We start from the raw sequence: 14,463 nt of genomic DNA, 5'->3' as shown, positions 1-14,463 counted from the left end.
CGGGGCTTCAGCAATTTTCAGTCTATAAGACACACAGTCTCCGCATTTGGGAGACAAAAAAGTGTGTCTTATAGTCCAAAAAATACGGTAAGTAACACAGGAATCGTGTCCATCCCATCCCTATCAAGGGTGAGGATCCCTGTGACAGACTCACTTTGCCTCTGTCGAAGAAGACTATGATTTCTTGGTAAAGCTTCTCCTTGAGTTCCTGTTGTGAATAGACATAATAGCTGTCCCTCTGAAGCAGATGTTGGACACATGGCTGATCAGACCACTGGGATAAAAGAAAGAACAGATGGAGTTAAGGACATCATATGAAATTTTGCTCTAGCTCTTCTTCTAGAATAGGATGTGCCATCATGTTAAGGATCTGAAGAGTCAAAAAGTGTTCTTCTGGTAGATGAAGAACAGAGAAATCTCTTTATCTTCCACAGTTAATGCCTTAGTTGCTGCTGAGGCTTTGAATATCCATCTCAGCAGCGCGTAAATTATAATTTGAAAAACATAATAACAACCTAGACAAGCTGAAGTATTTTTGCTACGTGTTTGGCCAAAGAGGCAAGATTCAACTTGTTTTGGACAGGTTTCAATCCTTGGTGACGTTCGGTGTAGCAATTTGAATTGCTTTTGATCCCATCCCTATTTTGGATTCTCCAGGAGCACTGAAGAAATGAAAAAAAAAGACTTTTTTTCTAAAAAAAAAAAAAAAAATCAATTTTAGTCTGTGCTGTTATGCCTAATCTGGTTGTATCTGCCATGTAGCTAAAACCTTAAAAAGGTAAAAGTTCCCCTCACACATATTTGCTAGTCGTTCCCGACTCTAGGGGGCGGTGCTCATCTCCGTTTCAAAGCCGAAGAGTCAACGCTGTCCGAAGACGTCTCCGTGGTCATGTGGCTGGCATGATTAAATGCCAAAGATGCACGGAATGCTATTCCCTCCCACCAAAAGTGGTCCCTATTTTTCTACTTGCAATTTTTTACCTGCTTTCGAACTGCTAGGTTGGCAGAAGCTGGGACAAGGAACGGGAGCTCACCCCGTTACACGGCACTAGGGATTCGAACCGCTGAACTGCCGACCTTTCTATCGACAAGCTCAGCGCCTTAGCCACTGAGCCACCGTGTCCCCCTAAACACACTATTTCTCAACATTGGCAAGTTTAAGATGTGTGGATTCAACTCTCAGAATTGGCTGGGGAGTTCTAGGAGTTAAAGCCCACACATTTTAAACTTGCCAAGGTTGGGAAATGCTGCCTTAACGAAATTTGAATTTGATTACTGCAAAGTGTCAGACATGGACCTACTCTTCAAGACCTCCCACACTTACCTGAAGTAACTCTGCATGAAGTAGGAGTGTGTAAGCTGCCTCAGTGTAGCTTTCAGAATCGGTGTGCAAATCTCGGAGTTTATATAAGTACCTAGAAAACAACAATATACTGTCTGAGAATCAGAAGTACTATATTATTTTGTAACAGCTTATTCAGAAGTCTGAAGATCTACTGATGTTACCTGATGTATATATCTTCTCTTTTCTTCTCTTTATAAAAATTCTACAAAAAGAAAAAAAAAGTTTGGGAATCACCAAATGATTTCAGTAACAGAATGTAAAAAATGTTCGGACATCACCTCAAGCTTGTCAGTTGAGAATCTAAACGAAGCTTTTGAGCCTGTATTCAGATAGGCAAGTTACGGATTTTCAAACTGTACTTGACGTCAATCAAATTCTGCAAAAAAAGGGGTCTCCAACCTTGGCAAATTTAAGATTTGTGGACTTCAACTCCCAGAATTCCTCAGCCAGCACCTTGGCAACTTTAAGATTTGTGGACTTCAGCTCCCAGAATTCCTCAGCCAGCACCTTGGCAACTTTAAGATTTGTGGACTTCAACTCCCAGAATTCCTCAGCCAGCTTTGCTGAGGGAGTTGAAGTCCACAAGTCTTAAAGTTGCCAAGGCTGGAGATCCCTGCTGCAAAACAAGGTTGGCCAACTTAGACACCACTAAATTTTAGTTCAATCTCCATACCTATGGTTTGGTGTGATGCTTGAACTGATTCTACATATAGTTCATGATGGGACAGTGTTCAACTTGCACTAATGTAACTTTTGGTCCAAATCCTTTCAAGGATAAAACTGATTCAGGCTAGTTACGAGCTATTGGCTAATTAGACAAATTAACATTGGAAACTGGCATGCAAGGAAGCCCCAGGAACATGCCATCGTAAGGTTCTCGAGGGTGAAAAATGGCAGCAAATGATAATCACGTGACTCCATACTGTACTGCTTTCAGTGGGATATAAGAAAGATTGCTTCCTATTGCTGAGCCCTAGGATCATTGGCAAAAGTGACTCACTCATCCTTAACTTCCATCTGTAATATGGGAGTAATATTGCTTTGCCTTAATAGGATTGGTGGTCAGCATGACTGTCCAGAGAGCTTACAAAAGTGTCAGGGTTGCAAGTAACACACCCAATGGAATCAAAACTCCAAGGCAGGCATGTTCCTCAAAGCATAGGTTTATTAGGCATGTCACATTGGCACATCTGGGGAAACCTGACTCTAAACCCCCTTGGGTTTCCCCCCAGTATTTTGGCTACAATCCCCCAGTTATCCCTACCTTCCCTCTCCCGTTCCCACATCTCGACTCATCTCTGCTGTGGCAGCCCTGAAGGTACCAGGGGAAAAATGGCTTCAGGGCTGACAAAAATAGCTTTTCCTGGAAGAGGTGCTGCAGATGTAATTACAGTGGAACTCACACCCAAGCCAATGTGGTTTTGTGGTGACAATGGGGGACAAAGGATCTCACAACGGACTCACTGGGTGGCTGCGTGGAAACCCTTCTTTTCAGGGATGGGATTCAGCGGTTCAGACTGGTTCGGGCGAACCGGTAGTTGTGACTTGTGGCCCGCCCACCTGCCCTGGCGCTATGCTGTCCTATTTAACTGCATTTTTTTAAGCCGTGTGAATGCGTGCAAGCATGCACACAAGCAAAGTGCATGTAAGTGAAGTATGCGTGTGCGTGCTCATATTTTCGGTGCTGGGGCAAACCGGTTGTTTCCGGCTGCTTCTTTTGCAGTCTCAGCCCCCAACCTGTATAATGGGAATAAGAGTGACTACCTTGCATTGTAGTGTTGAAAGTGAGCAAAGGTGATTGGCAAATAAGAGAAGATCATGCTAAACCAGTGTTTCTCAACCTTGGAAGCTTGAAGATGGGTGGACTTCAACTCCCAGAATCCCCCAGCCAGCGCTGCTGGCTGGGGGATTCTGGGAGTTGAAGTCCACCCATCTTCAAGCTACCAAGGTTGAGAAACACTGTGCTAAACCTATATAAGCTCCTGAGCTTCTAATGCAGCAGATCCAAAGTAGGTCTACTTGAAAGTGATTTCAAAGAACCGAGATTTGCACCCGGCTCTGCGTTCTCCCCATACCAGTAAGTTGACAGTGCAACTCATGCGGTTCTCCTTGCTCCCATCATGCATAATCGCTCGGTAATCCAAAAGGTTCTCAAGCAGGCTGCTAACCAACAGGGCAAAGACTTCGCCCGAGCTTGACAGGTATTTATGCTTCCGGCAATGCTCCAGGAGGCTGCAGGCATTTCCATTGATGGGATCAAAAAAGAGGAGAGGAGAAAAACAAAAAACAAAAAAACAGAGGGATGAATAAAAAGACAAAAGCAGAGCAACTGGTTTTAAATAATGTGTCGGATTAGACCCAACGATGTGGAAGTAAAAAGCTTATAGGGAAGAGAACTTTTGTGACCGATCATCTGCATTCATCTTTTGGATATTACTGATTGATTTTTATTTTATTTCTAAGCTATTTTTAGTATAAGAGTTCAACGCAAATGGTAAGAATACAAGGAAGTGTGTGTGTATGAATGTATGTGTATGTGTGTGTGTGTATACACACATATATATGGAGAGGGGGAGGGCGAGGGAGGGAGAGAAAGACACACAAAGAGAGAGACAGAGAGAGAGACATACATGTACAGAGAGAGAAAGAGAGACAGAGACAGACAGAGACAGAGACAAAGGGACAGAGAGACAGGAGACAGATAGAGAGAGACAGAGAGAGACAGGGGGACAGATAGAGAGAGACAGAGAGAGACAGGGGGACAGAGAGAGAGAGAGAGACGGGTACAGGGACAGAGGGACAGAGACAGAGACAAGAGACAGATAGAGAAAGACAGAGACAAGAGACAGAGAGAGAGAGACAGAGAGAGACAGAGGGACAGAGAGACAGAGAAGAGACAGAGAGAGAGAAACAGAGAGAGACGGGGGACAGAGAGAGAGAGAGAGACAGACAGGGGGACAGAGACAAAGGGACAGAGACAGAGACAAGAGACAGATAGAGAGAGACAGAGACAAGAGACAGAGAGAGAGAGAGAGAGAGAGACAGAGGGACAGAGAGAGAGAGACAGAGACAGAGGGACAGAAGGACAGAGAGAGACACAGAGACAGAGAGACAGAGAGAGAGAGAGACAGAGAGAGACAGAGACAGAGGGACAGAGGGACAGAGAGAGACAGAGACAAGAGACAGAGAGAGAGAGAGAGAGAGAAAGAGAGAGAGAGAGAGAATGCTGTGGAAAACAGGTCATTCACATGAAACTACAATGTGACTATTTGTACAGATGGTCCTCAACTTACAGATATTTATTTAGTGACCATTCAAAGTTACAATGGCAATGGCGAAAGTGACGTTTGAGCAATCCTTCTCTTACAAGCATCCAGCATCCTCCATGGTCACATGATCAAAATTTGGATGCTTAACAACTGGCATTATTTATGACAGCTACAGCACCCTGGGGGGTCAGCCATATGACCCCCATTTGTGACCTTCTCAGACAAGGAAAGTCAATAGGGGAAGCCAGATTCACTTAGTGACCACATGATTCACTTAACAACTGTGGTGATTTTGCTTAACAACTGTGAGAAAAAGCTCATAAAATCTGGCATGACTCATTCAACAACTGCCTTGCTTAGCAGTGGAAATTCTCATCCCAACTGTGATCTAAGTCAAGGATTAGCTGCATTGGCATAGCATGTTTTGCGAAGAGACCCATTGTGTTTTGCTAATTAGAAGCTTAAAGTCTGCTAGCAAACACAGCTAGTAAAGATGAAATACTGTACTAAATTCCGGCTTAGTATTAGAAAACCGAGCATCCTTTCTAAAACCTGTTTGACAATAGAATGAGTTACTGACAGAGGAGATAAGCTCCTCTTTTCTGAGTTATGTTCAAATAAACGCTACCTATCAAAAATGCTGTTGTTTACATTCCTCATTGGGTGGCTGAAGGTTTGACCTCTAAAGGTTTCACGGGTATAGGTATGCAAGCCTTGGCATATTTGGGTCTTTTTCCGTGTAAGATTGAGAGTATCTTGGCTACGTTTTGACGAGGTCCCACTCGTCATCTTCAGGCTGGTGTCTTCGGCTTCGTGCTTGTGCGAGCAAAGCGTGATCGGAGATGCTGTCTCTCTATAAATACTGGTGGGGAGGTGGGGAGTGCTGGCTTTGTTGTTGTAAGCGGGTTGGTTGGCTGTGTTGTTACATCTTGATTAGTAGATGGAGTTGAGCTTAAGTGCTGTAACATCCTAAGTTCTGTGATATATTGTCTTGAGCAGATGGCTGTGATGCAACATCCAGGGCTTTGGTTTGTCTGCTCAAGACAATACATCACAGAACTCAGGATGTTACAACACTAAAGCTCAGGATGTTACAACACAGCCAACTACCCAGGATGTTGCAGCACAGGACTCAGGATGTCACAACACTAGAGCTCAGGATGCTACCACTCAACCCATTACCTAGGTCGTTACAACACAAAAGGCTAATGGGCACACAGCTAGGACCTCGGCCACACAGGATGTTACAAAACAGCCAATTAATCTGCAAACATCAACTCCATCTACTAATCAAGATGTAACAACACAGCCAACCAACCCGCTTACAACAACAAAGCCAGCACTCCACACCTCCCCACCAGTATTTATAGAGAGACGGCATCTCCGATCACGCTTTACTCACACAAGCATGAAGCCGAGTTCCAGGTATATTAGTAAAGAAAGAAGCAGACATCCTGTGAGCTCCGGAACTTAAAATTTTAAAATAATTAAAATTTTATTTTACTAAGCTTTCGTCAACCATCTGCTGACATCATCAGAGTATTAAACTACCATTACAGAGATCTCTGCCTTTATATGCCATTAATCAATTTAGCCCTTGCGCATGTAATAGGCCCTTCCAGCTGTCTCCCACTTGTAATCAGCTGTGTTGTTTTTGCTGTCGTCATGCTGGATGATGGAGGCTTGATTCCTACTGTTTCCTCCCTCCTAGCTTGCTTATCAGTGATATATATCACAAAAGATATATGAAACAAAAGATATATATCTTTTGTTTCAGACTGAATGCTTACACCTACATGAAAATTCAATCAACGCACAGATTAACTTACAATGAATGTGTGTGTATAAATTCATAAAAACCGTTCACGCTGGAGACTAAAAGAAGTATCTGTCTCTTGCTCATGTGATAAAAGTGCATGGCACACTTGGCAAGCCGACGCGTTCCGTGTGCAATGGAATGTGAGAAAGCAACACCACATGACAAAAAGTTACCTGGAAGATAATCAAGAACACTCACACACTTACAGTTTCTCCAGCAAGATCTTGTACTGTTCATCTCCCCGGCCTCCTTCTACTTCTTGATCTAATTTAGTGATCAGCTCATTTTCAAACTGCAAGTTAAAGACCAAAAAAAGGTGGGGGACCCATTACTTAAAGGGTTTCCATTAAATAATTTTTTTAAAAAATCAGAAAACAAGAATGCCCCCAAACCAGGGGTGAAATGCTCCCGGTTCGGACCGGATCACCTGATCCGGTAGCGATGGAGGCGGGTGGTTCGGAGAACTGGTAGCAAAAATCCCTGCCCCCCCCACATGCCCAGCTGAGCCGCACAATCATCAGAGGCTTTTTTTCTTTTAAATGGCTCTGACGATCCCAGCTGAGTTGCCTGATCGTCAGAGGGTTTTTTAAAAACCCTCTGCCAATCAAGGCAACTCAGCTGGGATCGTCAGAGCCATTTAAAAGAAAAAAAGTGCCTCTGACGATCCAAGCTCTGATGATCCCAGCTGAGTTGCCTAATCGGCAATCAAGCAACTCAGCTTGGAACTCAGCTTTCAGAGCCTTTTGAAAGCATTTTTTTTACAACCTCTTCGCCGAAGAGGTTGTAGTAAAAATAGTTTTAAAAGTTAAAAAAAAAAATGGCCACGCCCACCCAGTCACATAACCCGCCCCCCCCCCAAGCCTCGCCCACAGAACTGGTAGTAACAAATTTTAGATTTCATCACTGCCCCAAACTCTTCAGCTCATCGATTCCTTCAAGAAATTTCAGATTGTTCCTTTTTTTTAAATTTTTTTTTTTTAATTTTGATTTATATGCTGCCCTTCTCCGGAGACTCAGGGCGGCTTACAATGCGTTAAGCAATCGCCTTCATACTTTTGTATATTTATACAAAGTCAGCTTATTGCCCCCACAAACTGGGTCCTCATTTCACCTACCTTAGAAAGGATGGAAGGCTGAGTCAACCTTGAGCCTTGGAGAGATTCGAACCAGCAGTAATTGCAGGCAGCTGTGTTAATAACAGGGTGCTTAGACCACTGTACTATCAAGGCTCTTACTTGACCCCCCCCACCTCATTTAATATGGAAATAATTTAATAAGTATTACTTTAAGTAATAGTACAGTACTAAAAAAAATAATAATAATAGAGACAATTCAAGACTGCTATTGCTGGTGCTGACCATCCAATCCTTGGTAATATTGTCCCACTGCTAGCCACCTTCCATACAGGACTAGAGATTGGTATGAAGTTCTACAGATGATCCCAGAGGATCAACTGATGCCAATTGACCCTTCATCATTTGTCAACCATCTGTTAACCCCCAGACATTTACTGACTCCCTTTTAACCCCCATTTATTGACCCATTGGATAGTCCCTTGATATTATTTTGAGGAGCCCTAAGATAGATGGATCAATCAGTCCTATTTTTATCTCTGCCAGTCATTTTAGATAAGCCAGTCCCATTGGAAGCTGAATAACAGTTCAGTTTAGGCAATCATGGTTTGATACTGATGTAGCCAAACCAACTGCTCAAGAGCCTTGATAGTACAGTGGTTTAGTGCAACCTGTCATTAACACAGCTGCCTGCAATTTCTGCTGGTTCGAATCTCTCCAAGGCTCAAGGTTGACTCAGCCTTCCATCCTTTCTAAGGTAGGTGAAATGAGGACCCAGTTTGTGGGGGCAATAAGCTGACTTTGTATAAAATATACAAAAGGATGAAGGCTATTGCTTAACGCATTGTAAGCCGCCCTGAGTCTCCGGAGAAGGGCGGCATATAAATCAAATTAAAAAAAAAAAAAAGTCTGTTCATCTATGCCAAAGAATTATGCTTTGTCCTAAAGAACAAATCGGGGTTTTGCCTTCAGGTATCTCCCCCTTGCAGGTCTCATCAGTTTACTCGTAATTCCTTGCAACTAGATCTCAAACTTTCCCCACGCTCTATAAGCCAATTCTGTACCATACGGAAATTTCTGCCCCCACTGAAGTTGAATTCGCATTGCATCATGTCGAAAAAGATAGGGATGGTTGCTTTCCGCAGCTCAGGCTCTGGAGTCAAGGTCACTTCCAGAATTGGGCCCACCATGGAAGGGATGAACTTGATCTTATGAGGTCCTGAGAAAGCAGAAAAGGGGAGGGGGAAACAGGAGTGAAGATCTTAACATGGGACTTATTGTACAAATGGTTAGATAACAGGTGCAGAGATTAGTAACTTAATAATGAAAGAAGATCAACCAAATAGAAATAGATGCAGTTATATAGACATATATAAGAATATATACTATAAGTAATAGTACTAGTGGACTGTATGTGACAATAGATTGAAACATATAGAGCAGTGATGGCTAACCTTTTTTCTCCTTGTGTGCCGAAAGTGTGCGCTTGCTGGCATCCATAATGCAATGCGCCCCCCCCCCGTGCATGCATGCATAGTTCCCCCCATGCATGTGCATGTGACCCCCCTCCACACAACCCCCCCGTCCCCTGTTTTTGGCCTAGCAGGCCTCCCGGCAACCTTCTGGCCCCAAAAACGGGCTGTCAAGTTTCGAGGTCGTCTCAAATAAATTGCATTTCAAACAAAGTCTTGGAAGAAAAGCTCCCATTTATTAAGCACGACATTGTAACTCCGACTCCATCGTAGCCAACACTGACTTCCAGACCCAAAACCCCCCTTTCCGTTCCCCACTCTCCTGCACTCATTGGCCATCTTCCAAGTCACTCTACCCCCTAATCTACTACTCCAGCTCAAAGGAATTTCCCCCCTCCCATCCCATCTCCTAGGGGATATTATCTCCAGGGAAAATAAGTAGGTGAAAAGTCAAACGTCCCTTTCCAGACGCCTCCGCTTCTCCTTCTTATGTCAGCACTAGAGTAAATGCAGCTTGAAGTGCTGACACGGGCTATGGGGGGAACACACTGCCTTCATAGTCTGCCCCCCCCTTGCATGCATGCATGCCCCTGCCCACCCATCCATGTGCGTGATCCCCCTGTGCATGCATGTGCGTCTTCCGCATGCACCCGACCCCTGCGCATCCCGAAAATCAGCTGGCCAGCTGGAAGCATGCACATGCATGCACTGCACTGTGAAACTGAGCTGGGTGACGGCTCATGTGCCCGCAGAGAGGGCTCTGCTGTGGTACGCATGCCATAGGTTCACCATCACGGATATAGAGTGATAAATGTATAGAGTGTTATGGTACAACTATGAAAATAATGGTTATAACTATGACGTGCAACATTATGTATTTAAAAGAGACTATACTGTATGACTATGGGAATAATGGTTATACTCAGGGTGCATAATACTATCTATACTTAAAAAGGACTTGATACAGCCAGTACACTGTCATTGCAAAACTGGAAATGTGATGTATAATAAAGGAAAACGTATAATAAAAATATTTTTTTTAAAAAAAGGAATGAAGATCAAACAAATGGGCTGCTTTGTCTAACGCAGCAGCTGCTGTGGAGCCACAAATCCCTTTCAACTCATTTTTTTTTCAAGTCTTCCATAGGCAAACAGTCCAACAGAGATCTTTTGTCACTTCATCTTCCTTCTACTTTCTCTAAGTTTCCTATGAAATTCTGTAGGAATTTACCATCATACCAATGTATCAGTGGAGATAAGATGAGGGGAGAGTCATTCTGAAACACTTAGGAATGCGTCTTTAGTTCAAATGATCTCTCTTTCTCTTTGCATGTTGTCTTTCATTCTCTCCTGTTTAATGTAGACTTCTGAAAACTTTCTCAGGAATTCCATCATGACCTATCTAGAACAGGCAACTTTCTTGAACTTGGAAACCCTCCAGATGCCTCAACCCACAACACTGTCAAACTATTCACTAAGTCTGCATTACTACTACTATTAATCTTCTCATCGTTCCTATCACCCATTTCCTCCCACTTATGACTGCATGACTGTAACTTTGTTGCTTGTATCCTTACAATTTATACTGATTGTTTCCTAGTATAATTAGATTACTTATTTGTACCCTATGACTATCATTAAGTGTTGTACCTTATGATTCTTGACAAATGTATCTTGTCTTTTTATGTACACTGAGAGCATATGCAAAATTCCTTGTGTGTCCAATCATACTTAGCCAATAAAGAATTCTATTCTAGTCTAGTCTATGCATGGATTTCAGCCTCCAGAACGCTCAGCAATGGTTACTTTGGCTATTTCAGGGAGGTGAAAGCTAAAAATTGGGAATGGCTGCTCCAGATTATTCAGTTTTTGTATTAGGAAGCTTATTAAGTTCGCCCAGGGACTGATCTCCTGAATGCAAAACATATATTTTTTTAAAAAAAAAACTTTATTAGAGTGGGTTTTTTTTCCTTCAGTTTTGAACTGAAGAAGCTTCTTGGATGAGAAGCGAAAACGTCTTCAAGGAATAACAAAGGAAGTCCAGTTGCCTTTGAGAAAACATCTTTGAATAAACATGTGTATTTTCCCCTTCACATAATAAAGCTAATACATTCCATTTCCCCTTTTTCCTGCCCTTTTATTAGTCAAAGAGACCCCTCCTTGTGGGTAGTGATTAGTAATCCCTTCTTTTGACACAAACAAAAGATGTTCCCAATCATTCTTTCTGCATCCAAGAAGCAATGATCAAAGAGTCCAACTTTGCAAGCCAATTTGCTCTTTCAATTTACTCCATTGCTTACCAAGGTTGTACCACATGTCCCTTATCTGGAAGCCAATTTCTTTCCTCATATCTCCATATCTACAAATCGGGGGTGGGGCGGAGAGGAGAAAAGAAAAGAAAAGAAAAGGAAGAGCATTCAATGATTTTGCTTAAATCTCTGGGAACAAAATAAATTATTCGATCAATGTTGTCCCAAGGATCATCTTTGGCATGAAGTCTAAATTGTCCTTTCAAACAAGCATTCTCATTATTGTAACTAATGATTTATTTGAAATTTATTTGAATATAAGTCCAACAGCCCAATGCTTTATTTATTTATTTGCTTGTTTATTTATAGGGTTTATATAACCAACTAATCACACAAGTGATTCTGGGTAGCTTATCAAGATGGAAAAAAAAACCCTGATAAACCACCACATACCACCATCACTACCTCTGGTGTCCAAGGATAAATAATAATTCCATTCACCGAAAAACATGTCAATAACATCAGTCACACATCAATAACTGATTAAAGTTGAAGGCAACTGCCACAAAGACTATAAAAGTATGGAAGCCTATGGGATGTTAAGGGTGTTGGAGCAAGATTCAAGTTTAAGTAGCTCCTTAATTATGGAGGCTCATCAGATTTTTAGGTGTCATGTTCTTTAATAGCTTCCTAAAACCAATACAGATTCTGTTCCACAGACTATTGCACATAAGGTCTTTTTAACGGTATGAATTGAAAGGGATGAAAAAAACCAAATTACCTAGAGACACAATATATTACAATGTATATATTAAGACTTTATGATCTTTCTAACAATTTCCTATGATATGATAAGAAGACCATATCATCGGAAAGGAGAAGATTGATACAGCATTTGAATAACTATTTCCTAGTTCCAAATCAACTGTAGTTATATGTAGCTATTGTCTTGTTGACAATATTCTTCACAGGTTCATTGTTGGGGGATAAATTGGGGCTAAGAGCACTACCTATGCTTCTTTTGATTCCCAGAGAAAAATCAGAATGTACATGTAACAGGTAAATATGTATTAAAGTAATCAACCAAGCTTTATGGGCTGCTATAACATGAATGCATGTCTTTAGATATACCCGTCCTTCAGATTTTCAGTATCATTCATTTAGAAAAATATGATGGTATAGAAGTAATTGAAATACCTACTTGTGCATGGTGGGAGAACTTAAGTGAAAATAAAAACTCAGGTGAAAACTTACTTCTTCATTATCTTGTTCCGTTTAGCCTGGGAGAACGTCTCCAGTTGAAGGGATTCATGAGTAAGAAAGGCCACTGCCAAATGGAAGTAATTATTCCATAGCTATGAGAGTATGGAGGAGAGAGAGAGAGAGAAATCGGATCAAACTAATTATAAAATAAGATAAAATCATACAATGGCATGTAAGATAGGAGAGCCATTAAAATTTGTGTTCCCAAAACATCTGCTCCAACAAGGACTTGAAAAGCTGCCTGCTGTACCTAAATGTGCTTCTGAATCTTTAACGACTGACTCCATATAATATGTTACGCATTGGTTGAACTATTCTGGTTAAGTATGTATTGGTTAAATATTGGTTGAACTAATAGTTCAACTATGGTTGAACTATTCAACAAATTATAGTTTAGTGCAATGTGTTCATCAATCCAGGTATTGGGTATCTACTCCCCTGCTCTTACAATTATTGGACAGGCTAGATATTCTAGGAGAAAAAACATCGAATTTGACAACCAGGTGTAAGGCAAGAAGAAACAGGACCACTTGTTAAGTTCCAGTTAAGCAGATTTACTGTCCATGCCTATACACAAGGATCTAGACAACTAAAGGTGAGCACTAAATTGGTGCTGGATAAGAGTTAACAAAATTCAAGAGGGGTTGGACTTTGACCACTTATGGGAAGGTAAGAACTGTAGGCTTTGCTTCTCCTTCTCCTACACTAGGCTTTTAATTATCCACTATGCCTTGAAGCATATACGAATGGTCTTGACATGATTGCACTGGCCTCAGTCAGAAATAAGCAATCTGAAATCCAAGTGTTTTATGGAATCTCCTGAAACAATTTTTTTCCCTCTCCAATCACTGTCACCCCTAATGCAACTGATAATATGAGGTGAGAACTACCCAGATACTGTATAGGTAAGTCCTCAAAAGTGTGTATAGTCAAGGCGATGGTTTTCCCAGTTGCAATGGATGGCTGTGAAAGTTGGACCATAAGGAAGGCTGAGCGCCAAAGAATGGAGGCCTTGGAACTCTGGTGCTGGAGAAGACTCCTGCGAGTCCCTTGGACTGCAAGGTGATCAAACCGGTCGGTCTTAGAGGAGATCCCCTGACTGCTCTTCAGAAGGCCAGATCCTGAAGATGAAACTCAAATACTTTGGCCACCTAATGAGAAGGAAGGACTCACTGGAGAAGAGCCTAATGCTAGGAATGACTGAAAGCAAAAGAAGGCGGGGACGGCAGAGAACGAGGTGGCTGGATGGAGTCACTGAAGCAGTCGGCGTGAGCTTAAATGGACTCCGGGGGATGGTAGAGGACAGGAAGGCCTGGAGGAACGTTGTCCATGGGGTTGCGATGGGTCGGACACAACTTTGCAACTAACAACAAAACAAGTCCTCAACTTATGACCTGTTCCTTAGTGACTATTCAGAGTTACAGCAAACCTTCCTTGGGAGGTACTTACAATGAGGTTCCAAAGTGGTCACCTCTCCCAATGTGATCATCTGTCTGCATACTGAATGCTCAGCAATCAGCCTGCATTTACAGGTGTTTGCAATGCCTGGTGGTCAAATGACCCCATTTTATGGTGGGTTTGCAACAAAATAAAATAAAAATAAAAATTAGGCATTTTGGCAAAACTGGCCCACAACAAACCCTTGATTCATTTAATGCTTAACAACTGCTGCAAAAAAGTTCTTAAAATTGGATCGGTCATGTGAGTGAACTGATTTATGACTTTTACGACTTATCACTATGATGGGAAAACTCTATTATGATTGTAAGTTGAGGGCTATTATGGGGAATAAGATTTCAAAATCTAAAAGACAAAGGAATGACTTATATATTTCAGCATTTAAGGGAGAAGAAAACTTGACATATTATATGACCCTATCTGCCATGATTTCTGATGCCTTAAAATGTTTAAGAGGATTCCTTGGCTTCTCCAAGCAAGTTCTCATATTTTATTTCTCATTTCAATTGGCCAGA

At 41.9% G+C, this 14,463-nt stretch overlaps 1 protein-coding gene across 2 annotated transcripts in view; it reads right to left on the bottom strand.

Annotated features, from left to right (window-relative positions):
• DOCK5 (dedicator of cytokinesis 5) overlaps positions 1–14,463 on the bottom strand; it is a 162,688-nt gene that overhangs the window by 36,778 nt on the left and 111,447 nt on the right. For both annotated transcript variants that reach the window (XR_015729391.1, XM_060693500.2), the window contains exons 31-38: positions 12,482–12,582; positions 11,279–11,337; positions 8,571–8,725; positions 6,640–6,725; positions 3,421–3,577; positions 1,507–1,547; positions 1,325–1,415; positions 155–274 (exon numbers count right to left, since the gene is read on the bottom strand). Coding sequence is in view for 1 of the 2 variants with exons in the window: in XM_060693500.2 (XP_060549483.2) it covers positions 155–274; positions 1,325–1,415; positions 1,507–1,547; positions 3,421–3,577; positions 6,640–6,725; positions 8,571–8,725; positions 11,279–11,337; positions 12,482–12,582 (810 nt within the window). In the remaining variant the exon portion in view is untranslated. The remainder of the gene's footprint in view (positions 1–154; positions 275–1,324; positions 1,416–1,506; positions 1,548–3,420; positions 3,578–6,639; positions 6,726–8,570; positions 8,726–11,278; positions 11,338–12,481; positions 12,583–14,463) is intronic.

This window comes from Pantherophis guttatus, chromosome 9 (genome assembly GCF_059756535.1).
Source record: "Pantherophis guttatus breed Tessera chromosome 9, ASM5975653v1, whole genome shotgun sequence".
NCBI lineage: Eukaryota > Metazoa > Chordata > Lepidosauria > Squamata > Colubridae > Pantherophis > Pantherophis guttatus.
This window is presented reverse-complemented; position numbering and strand designations above follow the sequence as displayed.